Source organism: Pholis gunnellus (genome assembly GCF_910591455.1).
Source record: "Pholis gunnellus genome assembly, chromosome: 4".
NCBI classification, from domain to species: Eukaryota; Metazoa; Chordata; class Actinopteri; order Perciformes; family Pholidae; genus Pholis; species Pholis gunnellus.
In genome coordinates this window covers 3,589,312-3,605,080 of record NC_136530.1, presented here as the reverse complement: position 1 = coordinate 3,605,080, position 15,769 = coordinate 3,589,312, and the positions used below count along the sequence as shown (strand labels likewise).

At 42.7% G+C, this 15,769-nt stretch overlaps 1 protein-coding gene across 1 annotated transcript; it reads left to right on the top strand.

Annotated features, from left to right (window-relative positions):
* Positions 1–1,759: 1,759 nt before the first annotated feature.
* LOC306694810 (uncharacterized protein) lies at positions 1,760–15,684 on the top strand (the record flags this gene model as incomplete). The annotated part of the gene is made up of 18 exons (XM_079157838.1): positions 1,760–1,891; positions 4,102–4,290; positions 5,337–5,502; positions 5,618–5,760; positions 5,904–6,100; positions 6,621–6,756; positions 7,007–7,226; positions 7,685–7,757; positions 8,033–8,428; positions 12,090–12,222; positions 12,309–12,497; positions 12,712–12,877; positions 13,403–13,545; positions 13,658–13,854; positions 13,941–14,088; positions 14,212–14,419; positions 14,530–14,602; positions 14,696–15,684. 18 exons carry the CDS (start codon positions 1,760–1,762, stop codon positions 15,108–15,110), a joined length of 3,324 nt encoding a protein of 1,107 aa, XP_079013964.1. The 3' UTR covers positions 15,111–15,684.
* Between the last annotated feature and the right edge of the window lie 85 nt (positions 15,685–15,769).

The window sequence follows — 15,769 nt, the reverse complement described above, 5'->3', positions numbered from 1 at the left end:
ACCAAAAAGAAGGTCGTTCACAGTGGGGTAAATCCACCCACAGGTTCTGCGGTCCAGTGTCCTGGTAGTTAAGACGTCTGCCTAAATCCCACAAAGTGAACCTACAGTTCACTTTCAGCGTGAGTTGTTCTAAAAACTAAAAATGCTCCTTGAAATCCTTACCCAACATTGGTAAACCGATAGACTGTCTACAGTAAGGAACCTAGGGGGTGAGAGGCGACAGTTGCTATTGTGGGAGAGTACCTCTGGTGTCGAAATACAGGCACCGGGTTTGCTAAAACCGGTCTAGCCTCCCCAGAAGCCTGAGATACTGAGGGAAAATAACCAATAGTCAATTGTTGAAGAGAAAAAACGCAACATAACAAATAAAGGCACAAAAAGCACATGGAGAGTAGAGGTCAGTTATAAATAGACGTGTACGGTGTGCATGATGGTGGATTTAGTGGGAGAGTGCATGTAAACAAAGTAAAGAAAAGAACCAAAGAGGTTCCTGCAGTGAAGGAAATAGAGGACCAATCCCAATGCCCCCCCTCAGGCCTCAAACCCTGAACCATCAAGGACTTACTGACATCACTTGTTAAATGTGTGTGAAAGACTGTGAGGCCTTGAAATGGGAAAAATACGCATGAGACAGCACTTTACTGCAACGTCAACAAATATGACGTACAATTGTGTGTATTTATTTTACACATTTTACTCCGTGATTTGAACGTCCTCCAGGCTCTTTCCTCACAAGATGAGGAGTAATTCCAATTAAAGTCTTCACTTGTTTTTGTCAAAACAGCTTCAATGAACAAATTAAGTATTTGATGAATAAACAAATAAATATCCTCTGATTTCATTAGTTTTTTTCATTAGTTTTTGTTCCATCTTTAATCCTTAATGTTTCTGGCTGAACACACTTGTGCCGTCCTCTTTGTTTACCTTTTTTTTACATCTCAATGCGTCCGCTGGTTACCCCGTGTTTGTCGTCATATTGCAATGAATTGTGGGTAATTCCCTTGGGCAAAGTCTGCGTCTAATGCTGGCTCAAATGAAAGGGTTCATAAAGGGCTCAAAATGTCTGCGAGAGAGCCCTCAAACACTCGATGATTTGACAGTGGGACAGCCCTAAACCCTCACGGACTTTGCTGGAGCGCGCCTCAAAGTCCACGAGTGTGGAGATTGGGATTGGGCCATAGACTCTGTTAGTATCAGCCAGGGATTATACAGATCGGCAGGGAAGGGCAGAGGTCATCACACCTCCTGAACAACTCTTTCTAACTTGATTCTTGATAGCTCTCGCAACATGAGAGCACTTCTGTTTCCCAGCAGACATTTCGTTCTTTTCTCTGTTTTATCTTCTTAGCAGACAAATCACAGGAGGGAGTAATAACGTCAATGATGTTCCTGCAATGATTGACATGAACTTCTGGTATTTGTTAGATCTCTGTAAATCTTCCTCTGAAAACGGTGGATTAAATTTACACTACACATTTTTATCTGGGCAGAAAAACAAAAGATTGATCGAGCCATTGTTCTTTTAAAAGAAGATGACGCTTTAATCTTGTTTAGTACTCCTCTGTCTCATACTCTAATCAATCCCACTGTCCTTGATTGACTCAAGCAACTTGAAAAGTCATCATTTACATGCAAATTAAAACCCAATGGGGTGTGAAAGACACTCAACATAAAGCTGCTTCGCATCACACTGCAAAGCAACACACACGTTTCTTCTGTCTCCAACCTCTTTAACACATCGGAGTTGTTCCTCTCCAGCATGGTTCAGAAGGTGGCAGTGATCGGCGCTGGGGTTTGTGGTCTGACCAGCATCAAGGCCTGTTTGGACGAAGGTCTGGAGCCCACCTGCTTTGAGAGCAGCCATGAAATTGGAGGTCTTTGGAGATTTAAGGTGAGCGGCAATGCTTTCATTCATATACCATTTTTATACCGTGCACTGAAGTCACACTCTTTTGACTTTTAGTGTATGAATATACACACAAATCTGACGGTAAATAAAAGATAAAACCTCTGTGGAGCTCATGATGTTGGAGGCAATTTATTTGCCTCCTATATGCTAAAAGAAAAAAAACACCAGAGCTTTCATTCCCAGTTACTGAGAGGACTCACGATGTATTCGGGAGTTTGACCCTTTAATGACATTTTCAACAGCTAAAACTTTGTCTTTGGTAGATTGGTTTGCTTATACGGTATTACACAATACGGTAAATAACAGTCATTTTGATTTATGATCATTTCAATGATTACAAGTAGCAGCACTGAAGCAGCATTCAAACAAAACATATGTTTTGTTTTTTTAATTGAAATATGGAAATTAAATTAGGGTGAGACACTGCAGACAAAAACTTTTTTCATGCAACTGGTCGATTTTTAGATTTTGGGCGACTTTGCTTCCATCACATGTTTTTTTTTGTGGAAAGAAAACATCAAAATTACACATTTAGGTATTTATTTTACTTTGTCCATTTGTGTTGGGGGGCTCCTCCTGAAGTCCACGGTCATCTCCACAGTTTTGAGCTTGTTCAGCTCCAGGTTGTTCTGACCACACCAGAGGACCAGCTGTTCAACCTCCCGTCTGTACGCAGACTCATCACCGTCCCTCATGAGGCCGATGACCCGTTGTGTCGTCTGCGAACTTCAGGAGTCTAACAGTTGGGACCTCTGAGGTGCAGTCGTTGGTGTAGAGGGAGTCCGGGGGCTGGATGTGGTTTTTCCTAGCCTCACCTGCTGCGTCCTGTCTGTCAGGAAGTTTGTGATCCACTGACAGGTGGAGGCTGAGTGAGCTGGGAGAGTTTGGGTTGGAGTATTGCTGGGATGATGGTGTTGAACGCAGAGCTGAAGTCAAACAGAACCCTTGCGTATGACCCTGGGGAGTCGAGGTGTTGCAGCATATTTCCCCCTGGGGATGAATAAAGTATCTATCTATCTATCTATCTATCTATCTATCTATATAGTGCAGTCCCATGTTGACTGCATCATCCACCGACCTGTTTGCTCGGTAGGCAAACTGCAGGGGGTCCAGCAGGGGCCCTGTGATGTCCTTCAGATGGGTCAACACCAGTTTCTCAAAGGATTTCATGACCACAGACGTCAGGGCGACGGGCCTGTAGTCGTTTAATCCTGTGATGGAGGATTTCTTGGGAACCGGGATGATCGTGGAGCGTTTGAAGCAAGAGGGGACTTCACACAGCTCCAGTGATCGGTTGAAGATCTGCGTGAAGATGAGGATGAGGGCCAGCTGATCAGCCTTTCAGGCACGAGGGTGACACACCGTCTGGGCCCGGTGCCATCTTGATCTTCTCTCTGTGGAGGAGCCGACTCACATCCTCTTCGCAGATGCTCAGTGTCGGTGGGAGGTCGTGGGAGAGGTGAGAAGGAGGCAGGGGGTGTAGGTGGTTGTTTGATGATGATGGGGCAGGTGGAGGGTGTGAGAGGCTTATCAAACCTGCAGTAGAAGACATTCAGGTCGTCAGCCAGTTGGTGATTGTCCTCAGTGGGGGGGGTGGTCTCCTGTAGTTCGTGAGTACTTCCAGGCCTCTCCAAACTGACGAGGGGTTGTTGGCTGAAGTCTTTTCTTCCAGCTTTTCATCGTAGCTCTTCTCAGCTAACCTGATCTCCCTCGTCAGTGTATTTCTGGCCTGGTTGTACAGGATCCTGTCTCCACTTCTGCAGGACTCCTCCTTAGCCCGACAGAAGTCATTCTTTGAACATACTATAACAAACAATATCCTTACTTTGCCAGTTGCTGATTATTGTTATATTTGTATATGCTATAAATGTCCACAAGAAACAATGCAATCCTTTCACCTTACGTTTTAAAAGCTCTTTAAAGTTTGGAGCATGCCATGGGGGAAACATGTGGGAATGACAGTATTGTCATATATTTATTGTGACAGTTGAATTAATTGGCGGTTGGATCCCGCGGTTCCTCCTGTCCGCTTGTCAAAGTGTCCTTAAGCGAGACACTGAACCTCAAGTTGTTAACCTGAAATAGGTTAAATGCAGAAGTCATATTTCTTGTATGCACCTGTGTATATATGACCATTGTAATAAAGTTTAAGCTTTTAAAGTTTAAGTCAAGTTTATATTGTCCCCTTGCAGGATGAGCCAGAGCCTGGACGTGCCAACATCTATCAGTCGGTGGTCATCAACAGCTCCAAAGAGATGATGTCTCTCAGCGACTTCCCTGCTCCAGCTGAGCTCCCCAACAACATGCACCACTCTGAGGTGCTGCTGTACCTTCGCCTCTACGCTCAGGCCTTCAGACTGCTGCAGCACATACACTTCAAGGTCAGTCACCTTTAGGATTGTTTTCTGTATGGAATTAAACATATAGGCCTGCCCCAACCGGTCGCTAACAACAGTAACCACATTAATCCTTTGACTCATGAGGACTACCGATGAATTTAGACTTTTTATTGGTTATTATTATTATTATTGGGAAAAATGTAACCACTGGAATAAACCTTGACATGCTCCTGAAGGAAGGAAAACAATGAGCGCAGTACCTCTTTTTTAAATATTTGAATGCATTATTACAGCCTGAGTTTTGAGCTTTTAAGGGTAATGTCACCTAAATGTAACACTTTACTTTAAATGCCAAGTTCAGTGTTTTTAGCCATTTTCTCATGTTTTTGTGTCTAAGTGACTAATAAGGACGACAATTTTTGTCATGTGTCATGTAAAGTGCTTGTTTTTGCCACTGATAGGCTCTGATTGTTATCATAAGTGTCAGACAACATGATGGAAACGACCTAATGTTGTCCACATTAGTCACTTGGACACAAAAATATGGGAAAATAGGGTCCAGATTGAAAAATGTGAAGTTAATCTTTAAGCCCCATATTTTTAGCTTCATAGGCACTACATAAACATTGAATAAATGGTTTATAACAGACTATATTGTAGCTGTAAGCAGATGTGCTGTGGGCACCCATAAGTGGAGGTTGATAACAGATAATAAAAGAAGCTATAGTAATACACACACATATATTAATTATATGAAAAATGTCTCCATCAGAAACATATAATTACTGACAAACATTGTACAATAATAAAATCTGAAAATGTCCCAAAAGCTGTGCATGAATACAAAGTGTTATAAACCATTTATTAAATGTTTGTATACTGCTTAAAGTGCTAAATATGGGGGACTTAAATTAAAGTGGTACCCATGAATGTAACAGATAAATACTGATATCAATGCAGAATATTCAACAGTGTGTGTGTGTGTGTGTGTGTGTGTGTGTGTGTGTGTGTGTGTGTGTGTGTGTGTGTGTGTGTGTGTGTGTGTGTGTGTGTGTGTGTGTGTGTGTGTGTGTGTGTGTGTGTGTCAGACGTCTGTGGTCAGTGTGAGGCAGACCGCCGATTTTGCAGCGACAGGCCGGTGGGAGGTGGAGACAGAGCGGAGAGACGGTCAGAGGGAGACTGCTGTTTTTGATGCAGTGATGGTTTGCAGCGGACTCTTCACCCAACCTCACCTGCCTCTCAGAGACTTCCCAGGTACCAGGAGTCACCATACACCCTGCAGCTGCTGCAGCTCCACACACTCACTGCTCTTAATGGGGTACATACGGCTATGAATATATGGGTTTTTTCTATTCTTATTCCATATCAGGTATTGAGAGCTTCGAAGGGAGATACTTCCACAGCTGGGATTATCGCAACGCTGAGGGTCTGCAAGGGAAAAGGGTGGTGGTGATCGGGATTGGGAACTCTGGAGGCGACATCGCTGTGGATATCAGTAGAGTTGCTGAGAAGGTACAGTTTTGTGTCTTTTTCAGATCTAACATTGCTGTTCCATATTAAATAGCCTCTGCATGTGGCTGTACTTTGCGGTTAAAATGAATCTAAAAGCTGAGCACATGAATCTGAAGCCTCTACCTTCTGACCTGTCCCTGCAGGTGTTCCTCAGTACCAGGAGCGGAGCGTGGGTCATCAGCCGCTTGGGACGGTGGGGGCTCCCGGCTGACCTGGTTGGGAGTTCTCGAGTGGATGTGATGATGCAGAAGCTCTTCCCCTCGTGGATCAACAGGATGGCGGAGAAGAAGCTGAAGGAAGCATTTGACCACAGACTGTACGGTCTGAAACCAAAACATAGGTAACAATCGCACTCAGTCGAGCAATTATTTTTTTGTATATCAAAAGTCCAAATTCCTATCTAGCAGTGCTTCACACAGTAATGTTCACTACATCCCATAATGTGAAAGTATTGGCGGAGTGTACGACGTGATTGACCTGCTGGATCTAAAGTTAAAGTTTGGCCTGCAGGTGGCATCAGATGAGAGCTTGGAAGTGTCCAAATATGAAGTCTGACCACAATGTAACTTGAACAAAAATGTAATTTTCATTTGTCTTATGTATCCATTTTATAGTCGGTGCACACAAGCACCACGTATAAAAGTCTCTTCACATATCTATTGTGTAACGGTTAAACGTTTGGCCTGATAATAGTGCTGGAAGACGGGTGCAAAGGGTTCAAACACCAAAGAGAACAAATTCACTCTTTACTTCCTTGGTGACAGTGTATGTACGTCTACACACTGAGTGTGTGTGTTCGTGCCTCTGAGACTTCTCATGTACTGAAGTTCCCTCACACAGCTCTGCTGCCCTTTTGTCAGTTTTTTCGCACAGATCCCTCTTGTGAATGACGACCTGCCAGCTCGGATCATCTCGGGTCGGGTTCAGGTGAAACCAAATGTGAAGGAGTTCTGTGGATCCAGGGCGGTCCTAGTGGATGGGAGCATCATAGACAAGGTGTGTATTTGTACAATTCTTAGACTTTAATGTACATTCAATGTAAATATATAATTACATTCAGAACTGTGATGTCCATTTTTTGGACTCTCCTCCCTTTTTGTTTTCTGCACACAGTACTTGTGAATTACGGTCTGGTTATAAAAAATAAAATAATCACAAAGAAATTAAATGCTGATCTAATCTCTAGTGTGTGTGTGTGTGTGTGTGTGTGTGTGTGTGTGTGTGTGTGTGTGTGTGTGTCACACAGGTGGACGTAGTGGTGTTTGCCACAGGGTACAACTACAGCTTCCCCTTCCTGCCTTCAGCTCTGCAGGCTAAATGTGGTGACAAGCTGCGTCTCTACAAGCTCGTGTTCCCTCCTGCACTAACTAAGCCGACTCTGGCGGTGGTGGGCTTCATCCAGAGCTTCGGGGCGATCAACCCTCTGGTTGAGATGCAGGCCCGCTGGGCCACAAGAGTGTTTAAAGGTAAAGCACAGTGTTAAACTGATAAAACAATGATTAAGAACCTACAAAGAACTTTTAACTGAAACACACTCAATGTGATACTAATGCCTCTATATGACCTAAATACTCATCAGACGAAATGATTTATGGCATGCAAGTTCACCCAAAACACCTTCAGCTTAGACTCCAGCGGGGCAGACTTGCAGACTTTCCTGCAGGAAAATGTGAGGTTTTTTCAAAAGGGAGTCTGGCAGCTGCATCTTTAAAACACAAGGTGGTGATGCTCGTGGAAACACTGCCGCTTTTGTCCACAGGGGCCCGCAAAGATCCCCACAAAATGAAAGTTCCTTGTAGTAACTTTAAGTATGTTTGTTGACCTGTTAAAGAGGGCCCGGGGTCTCCAGGACCCCAAATAGAACATCAGCGTTAAGCTCACTGTTAAAATAATTTGTGTGTGACTGATCATTTTTTTCATGCAGGCTTAGCGACCCTCCCATCAGAAGAGACCATGATGAAGGAAATTGAAAAAGACACAGTAGCTATTCATCAGAGGTAGGAAATATGTGTGAGTTGTATCCAAATTAAAATGTGGAGATGATCACAAATAATCCGATTCACTTTTCACACGGGCCATCATAGTTCTCCTGCACGCTTGGCACACAGAGAAAAGTTAAACTACCTGCAACCTCACCGCTAGATGGCGCCAAATCTTACACACTAACTTTAATTTAATTTTAATTAATTTTTTTTGTTTGCTTTATTTTAAAAAGTCCCATATAAGAATTGCCGTTTATAACGTTTCGTTTTTGTTTGTTTACCTGTGTTAGATATGCCTGCTCAGGGCGTAACCCCCTCCAGGTGAACCACATCCCTTACCTGGACTCTCTGGCAGAGCGGGTGGGGGTTCGACCGAATATACTGTGGCTCTTGCTGACGGACCCCAGACTGGCTCTGCAGGTTTTGCTGGGTCCCTGTACTCCTTACCAGTATCGTCTGACTGGACCGGGCCAGTGGGCCGGAGCCCGCCAGGCCATTCTCACTCAGTGGGAGCGGGTGCATCAGCCTTTCAGGACCAGAGTGGTACCAGAACCAGAGACCAGACCCTCTTCTAGACGGAGCGTCTTTGTGATTGTTTCAGGTGCAGCGCTGCTGTGCTGCTTCTGCTACAAGAAACACACTCTGTCCTCCTCCTTCTCTCCTCTGGCATTCTTCAGATCTCCTCAGTAAGACGGAGTGATTGTTAACATTAATGATGGAAACAGACGGCGTAGCCTACAGACTGCAGCACATTCTCTTTCTCAAGTTTTTAGACTAATTTAACAATTTGAATAAGAAATAAAGTCTTCAAAAATAAACGTGCTCGTTTTGGCTAAGTCTGTACAGTCATTTCTCTTGTTTGAACTTTTTATTTGAGGCCCTCTCTTTACAGGGTTTGATGATGTCAGATGTCATTGTTGGACATTTCTTTTCTCAGTGGCTCTGCCCCGATTGTTCTGGTCTCCATAATCTTTGAATAAAGAGTGTGTTTAGCCAGCTGCTTGAAACAAACAAACACAGAGGTTAGCTGGACAAACTTACTCTGAAGTTACTTGAATACTCTGCGATGGATATTTTAGCATTTCTTTAGCCAGTACTACGTTCCTGTGTAAACATAGAGTATCTAAAGAGCGCTTCTCAAGCAAGAGAGATTAGTCCGTTTGCTCCTAACTTCTGCAAATTGCATTCAGGCTTCAAAAATCCTAAAAGATGTTTATTGGTGAAGATTATCTTGCTACAACAAAACTTGTAAATGCCATAAACGTTTGTTTTAATCTTTTTGTCATCGTTTTGCTTTTCGTTTTAGTCTTTTTTTTTTTTTTGGTCGTTTCCCGTCTCCCGTAGTTTTGTGTCTCTTTGTGACTTCCCAACCAAAAGAAAAGTTTGCAGTAACTTCAAACAGAGGCTCATGCCCAGGGCCCCCTAACCTGTTTGCCCCCTGAGCCTGTGGGCCCACTCGCTGTTTTACAGTCTAACAATCAATCATTTGACTTGTTTGTAGAAGCCAAAGTAACTGTTAAACAGCAACGTCTCCTGTTGTTGAGTTAATTGCTGCACAGTTTAAATGTCAAGCTAATAGAAAACCAACAGCGCCACCCTGTGTATTTAGTGAGCCATTACATTGTTTCTAGGCTAAACTCAAATTAATAAAATATGAACAATATCCAGTGATATGACAGGTGTGTACTCTGAAGGCTTCACTGTGGAAGCCCATTCCCGCCAGCAAAATAAAATAAAAAATCCACCCGAAAAAAATAAAATAAAATAAAATGAAATCCACCCAAAAAAATTATATATATATATATCCACCCAGAAAAAAAAAAAGTAAAAAAAATAAAATGAAATCCACCCAAAAAAAATTATATATATATATATATCCACCCAGAAAAAAAAAAAAGTAAAAAAAATAAATAACAATTATGTTTTGTTTTTTTTCTTGTTTTTTGCCAGAAAAAATACGACATGCAATTCTACACAAGGTAACTATTACTGGTGACTTTTGTAAATGTTAGATGTTATATATCATTATAAGTATTAATATGTAGAATTGCATGTCGTTTTCATGGAAAGACTGGCGAGGGGATGAAGGGACCTGTGAGGAGATCGTCACTGAAGCGCATGCGCACTTCTAATCTCTTTTGCTAGCACAAAAAAAAAAACATCATAATCTTTTTTCTTTTTTACTTTTTTCCGGCTACAAAAAAAAAACTAATCTTTTTTTTTTTTCTGGGTGGATATATTTATTATTTATTTTTTGGGTAGATATTTATTTATTTTTTTGGGTGGATTTTTTATTTTATTTTGCTGTCAGGAATGGGCTTCCATACTTCACAGAAGTAAAAGTATAAGTAAATTATTAGACAGATACATTTCAATGCTTTTATTGATTAACCCTACAGAGGCCGGTGGATCCGGAGGTAACTCTATTGCACTCATGTTGAAGGAAAAGAAGAGACACCACAGACGATTTATTTTCCTTCAAGATGAATGTTGCATTTCACCTAAATAACCTTCAACATCTGATCAAATGTCCGAGGGAGCGTGTCGCCCAGACTGGACAGGACACGCTCCTCAGACACGATTACATCTGAGCCCCAAACAGCCTCCGAGATGGATTTGGACTCTACTGCTATCAGGTCCAAAAGCTGCGACAACATAACCTTTATGGCATCATGAGCTGCACCTTGTTTCAGTGAACCTTGCTGTTCCACTGTCATCCTTTCGAAAAAGGGTTCAACAAGTGGACACATGTCCTTCACTTCATCTCTGGCATATCCTCTGTCTGTGACTATCTCCTCCGATCAGTCAATGTGATTGAAACTGTGTTGCCTTTTTTTTGGTGAACTTCTCGGTTGAGTTTTCTTGTTCTGATCTTTCGGTGTAAATCGAGCAGAAATTCGTCCTTTTCCCTTATCTCCCCATTTATATATATATGTATCTATTTATCTATCTCCCTGTCTCTGTCTGTCTATCCATCCATCCATCCATCTATCCTTCTGTCTGTCTATCCGTCCATCTACTCTGATGCATCATGATATCGACCTGACTGTAAAATGGAGCATAAGTGAGTTATTTTCCCTTTGCACCAGTTTAAGGACCCAAACGCTGCTGCCAGCGGCTCAAGGGTCACTTTAAGATCCTACAAATGTGTGTACCATCCCCTCAATCTCACTTCCGCCCACCGCAGAGACTGCGTACAGCACGAGCAGATACGTCCTTCTAACGATCACAAACAGGTAAAACAAAGTTAGTGCAGAAACAGATCGTAACTTTTTGAGCGCATTTATGTTTAGAGTCGTGGTAAAACCGAAATGCGGTCGAAACGCTCACGTTAAACGTGTTGTTGTTACGCCCTTGCAGAGTTCAGAGTCACACTAAACAACAACGTTTAGTTCGTTAGTTTTGCTGATAATTTGAAAATAAATGATGCATTTCCGGGTATCACGTTAGTGCACGACTACAATTAGAGGATTAAGAATGAGAACGTAACGGTACAAATTGCCGTCCAGATGTGTAGTATTGTAGCGATTTAACTTGTATTGCCGTCTAACGCGACTGGATTTACGCATGTTGCGTAACTCCCTCCCTCAGAGGAAAATTGCGACGTTGAATCGGGATTGTTTGTCAATGTTGTGTTGTTTTTGGAAACTTTCATGGCGATAAAGCCATATTGTATTGACTATTAGGAAAAAGCTGCATTGCATGGCTACACGCATTACTAGAATAAATCATTTTATTTAATGTATTTTATTCCATCATATGGTGCATCGTCTGACTGATTTCATGTGAATGCAGCATTTGCAATCTGCCTATGGCTACATATTAACTCGTGTTGAACTTTGATTTTGGTAAAGTCTGAGGTTTGTGGCACATATCCAACATTTATAGAACAAGAGGGCAGATAGGATCTCCCTAATAGAACAAAATGAACCTTCTTATTTGCATTTTTCAGACAGCTATAGTCATTAATGTGTGATTTGTATTTTTATGCGTTTCCATATGTGTAGTGTATTGTGGGTTTTATGATACTGGAAGCTGTAATAGCCCAACTAGGTACAAGAGTTGTGGATAAACTCTGTGCAGCGCTGCATCGTCCTTGTCTGATGCCAGTGTCCAAGGACAGAGGATGTTGTCAGTTGTACAGATTGTAAAACCCTCTGAGGCAAATTTGTGATTCTGGGCTATGCAAATGAATTGAATTGAATCCTAATCAACCCGCTTAAGTAGGAAACAAAAGTGGGGAAACCCCTTGGTCCGCTTCCAGTTGTGTGCAGCTCCATGAACGCATCTTATCGTTTACAGGTGAAACATTTGTCAGTCTGGTTTAAATCCTTCACAGAGCTGAAGTATGACTCGTCGTGTGGCGGTGATTGGAGGCGGTAGCTCAGGTCTGGCCTGCATCAAGTGCTGTCTGGATGAGGGGCTGGAGCCCGTCTGCTTCGAAAGCAGCAATGACTTCGGTGGTCTGTGGAGGTTCAAGGTGGGTCTCACTACGTGCAGGATCTCATAATTCCACAGTATGTTTAACAAGTTAGGATGGTCATTGGTCTGGGGACTCTATTGCAGGAGAATCCAGAGTCAGACAGGGCCAGCATCTACCACTCTGTCATCATCAACACCTCCAAGGAGATGATGTGTTTCAGTGACTTTCCCATCCCTGCACACTTCCCCAACTACATGCACAACTCCCTCATCATGGACTACTTTCGGATTTTCGCCGGCCACTTCCAGCTCATCAAGCACATACGCTTCAACGTGAGGATGTTTCACTCTCTGCCTTTCTAGAGTTTGATTTCTCCGTACCTGAAAGCATGCAACATTCTCACCGTGGCCTCAAATGTAAAATATCGTTGAGTGCAACACAAAAAAAAACGGTTAAAAAGCTCATACTCGCCTAACGTAAAAGTCTGTGTTCGCTCTTTGTGCTGTTATCAGCCAATGTATCCGTTTGTGCCTCTCTGTCGTTCAGACCAAAGTCTTGCAGGTGAAGCAGAGATCAGATTTCTCTCGTTCGGGCCAGTGGGACGTTGAGACGGAGAACACGGACGGCGAAAAGGAGAAACACATCTTTGACGCTGTGATGATCTGTATCGGACATCACTGCCACCCCAACCTGCCGCTGCACGACTTCCCAGGTACCATTTACGGGGTAAACCTGTCCACTTCCTGCTGTTTTATCATGTGACCCCTTGAAATGAAGCCACTTGTAACCCCTTTGCTTAGAAATGTAAATGTTTTGTTACCCAAACAGTGACTGTCCACTCTTAACTCCTATAGTTTCATTATGAATAAGTTAGAGGTCTGAAATATTCACTATTTTAAACAAATCTAAGTAAGTGCGTTTTCTTCTTACTATCGCTGAAGGAGAAGTTGTCCAATGTGACTATTTACATAGTGTCTGAAACAATCTATTTTAGGTTTCTGGTGTTGTTGAATTTAAATTTTAAAAGTGTTTCATATAATATGTTTGAAACTAGACCACAGGATTAGATTTACATATTTCTTTATTTAATTCACCCGATACCGATAGATAAAAAAAAAACCTTCTTGCAGCCGAAGCACAGAGGCGTTTATTAATTTATTAAAAGACTTTGGACAAAAAGAAAGTCTACCAATGAAAAGACATGTAATGCATTTGATCTGATTGTGACAAATCTAAGGAATCGACACTTTCAAGGGAAAGTTCTTCCACAGCCGAGACTACAAGACTCCCGAACAGTGGAGGAACAAAAAGGTGGTAGTGGTTGGAATTGGAAACTCTGGAGGAGACATCGCGGTGGAGCTGAGCAGAGTCACCAAGCAGGTCGGGCCGTTGTGGATCGTCAGACACACACACACACACTGTCAGACTTTGATGTCTTCCCTTTGACACAGTGCTGGCATGATGATTTACTTCATGCATCTTATATTTACAGTTGTATCTAAGCACTCGGAGGGGAGCCTGGATCTTGAATCGAGTTTCAGTTAACGGTCTTCCCAGCGATATGCTCAACACAAGGATGACTAATTTTGTGCGCCAAATCCTTCCCTTTGGATTAAAGTGCAGCATGGGAGAGAAAACACTCAGCCAAAGATTTGATCACAGTCTGTACAACGTGAAGCCAAAGCACAGGTATGGCAGCAACAGCGTATAGCTCAGTGAAATACTTCCGTACTATGTGCTGCAGTATGACTTATCAGTGTGAATATGAATCTCAGGTTGTTCAGCCAACATCCCACAGTGAACGATGAGCTTCCCAACCGCATCCTATCTGGAACGGTTCAGGTGAAACCCAACATCCGCAGGTTTCAGGGGTCCAGTGTGGAGTTTGATGATGGAAGTGTTGTTGAAGATGTCGACCTGGTGGTAGGTTTAAATATTTAAAGTGTGTGTTCACCCACACACACACACACACACACACACACACCGCAGCACAGCAGTATCGTTGGCCTGTAGTGTGTGACTGAGAGGAGTCCAACTGTCTTGCAGGTGTTTGCCACAGGTTACAGGTTTTCCTTTCCATTCCTGGCCTCACAAGTGGTCTCAGTGTCCGAGAACAAAGCCTCTCTGTACAAGTTTGTGTTTCCTCCTGAGTTGGACCGCCCCACGCTGGCTATCATCGGTCTAGTGCAGCCACTGGGAGCCATTATGCCCATCTCTGAGATGCAGGCCAGGTGGGCCACACGTGTCTTTAAAGGTATACTCTTTAAAAAAAAAGAAGAAAAAAAGAAGGTACTCTTATTAACTTCCTTGACAGAAATACATTAAATATGAGAATTCACTCACCATAGCTCTCATTATGAACAGGCTGCATCAAGCTTCCCTCAGTGGCTTCCATGCTAAAAGATGTCCAGTACAAGCAGGAGACAATGGCGAAAAGGTAGGATTGTGGATTTTCTTAACTTCACGTTTGTCTATTTCGGATCTAAAAAGCCACCAAATCTTGTATTGCACAACATGCTCTCTTTTTCAGATATGTCTCCAGTCAGAGACACACCATCCAGGTTGACTACATCACCTACATGGATGAGATAGCAGAGCTGGTGGGAGTTCGACCCAGCTTGCTGAGGCTGCTGCTGACCGATCCCAGGCTGGGACTGAATGTGATGCTCGGCCCCTGCACGCCGTACCAGTACCGCCTCCGAGGACCAGGGAAGTGGGCTGGAGCCCGTCAGGCCATCTTCACTCAGTGGGAGAGAGTGGCTCAACCCATGCAGACCAGGCCCTGTGATGATGCCAAACCCCAGAGATCGTTGAAGTGGCCTCTGATTCTGGCAGCAGCTGCTGTGGGCTCGGCTGCCTACGTCAACAGGAACGACCTTCCAGCTTTCCTACAGGATCCCACTGCACTGTTTGACAAGATCAAAGGTTACCTGCCTGCACAGTGATGTGCAAGTCATATAATCAATTCATAATAATGCTATAAAAAAAAAAAAAAATCTAAATAGATAATGCTCAGCTGGCTGTCTTAATGTAAACACACACATTAAATGCTTTAATAGACAACATTTAAAACAGTTAGTTACCTACACCTATAGCCCATACTAACCATTTGTACAAGTGTTTTCTCTCTCTGAAACATCGTTGATTGCACAGATAATGTGTATGTGTGTCCAGCTGCAAATTATTACTGTTATATTCTCTGTTTGAATGAATACATCAAAGGCATATTAATCAAGTAAAAGTACTTTAAAATTGTACCCAAGCACAGTATAAGCAAAAATAGAAAACTTTGCACAGTTTCTATTCCATTGTGATTCCATTGCCAAGCCGTCCTTGAACGAGGACAATGTACATTGGTGAATGATGCCACCCGATGGCGGCTTCAGAATCCAGCTCATGTTCGGCTTGAACAATGTGTATGAGATGATGTCGTCCTGTGTGTCTCTCTGCATCATGCAATGACATGGTACAAGTGTGTGGAACAATCAAGACATGAAATAAAAAATCAACAATGAATATGCAGGAAAAATTGTTTAGTTGTATAATTTTTTGTTGCATTGTGAATTGTTATTTATTTGACTGAAATTAGGAAAGGTGAGCAGAT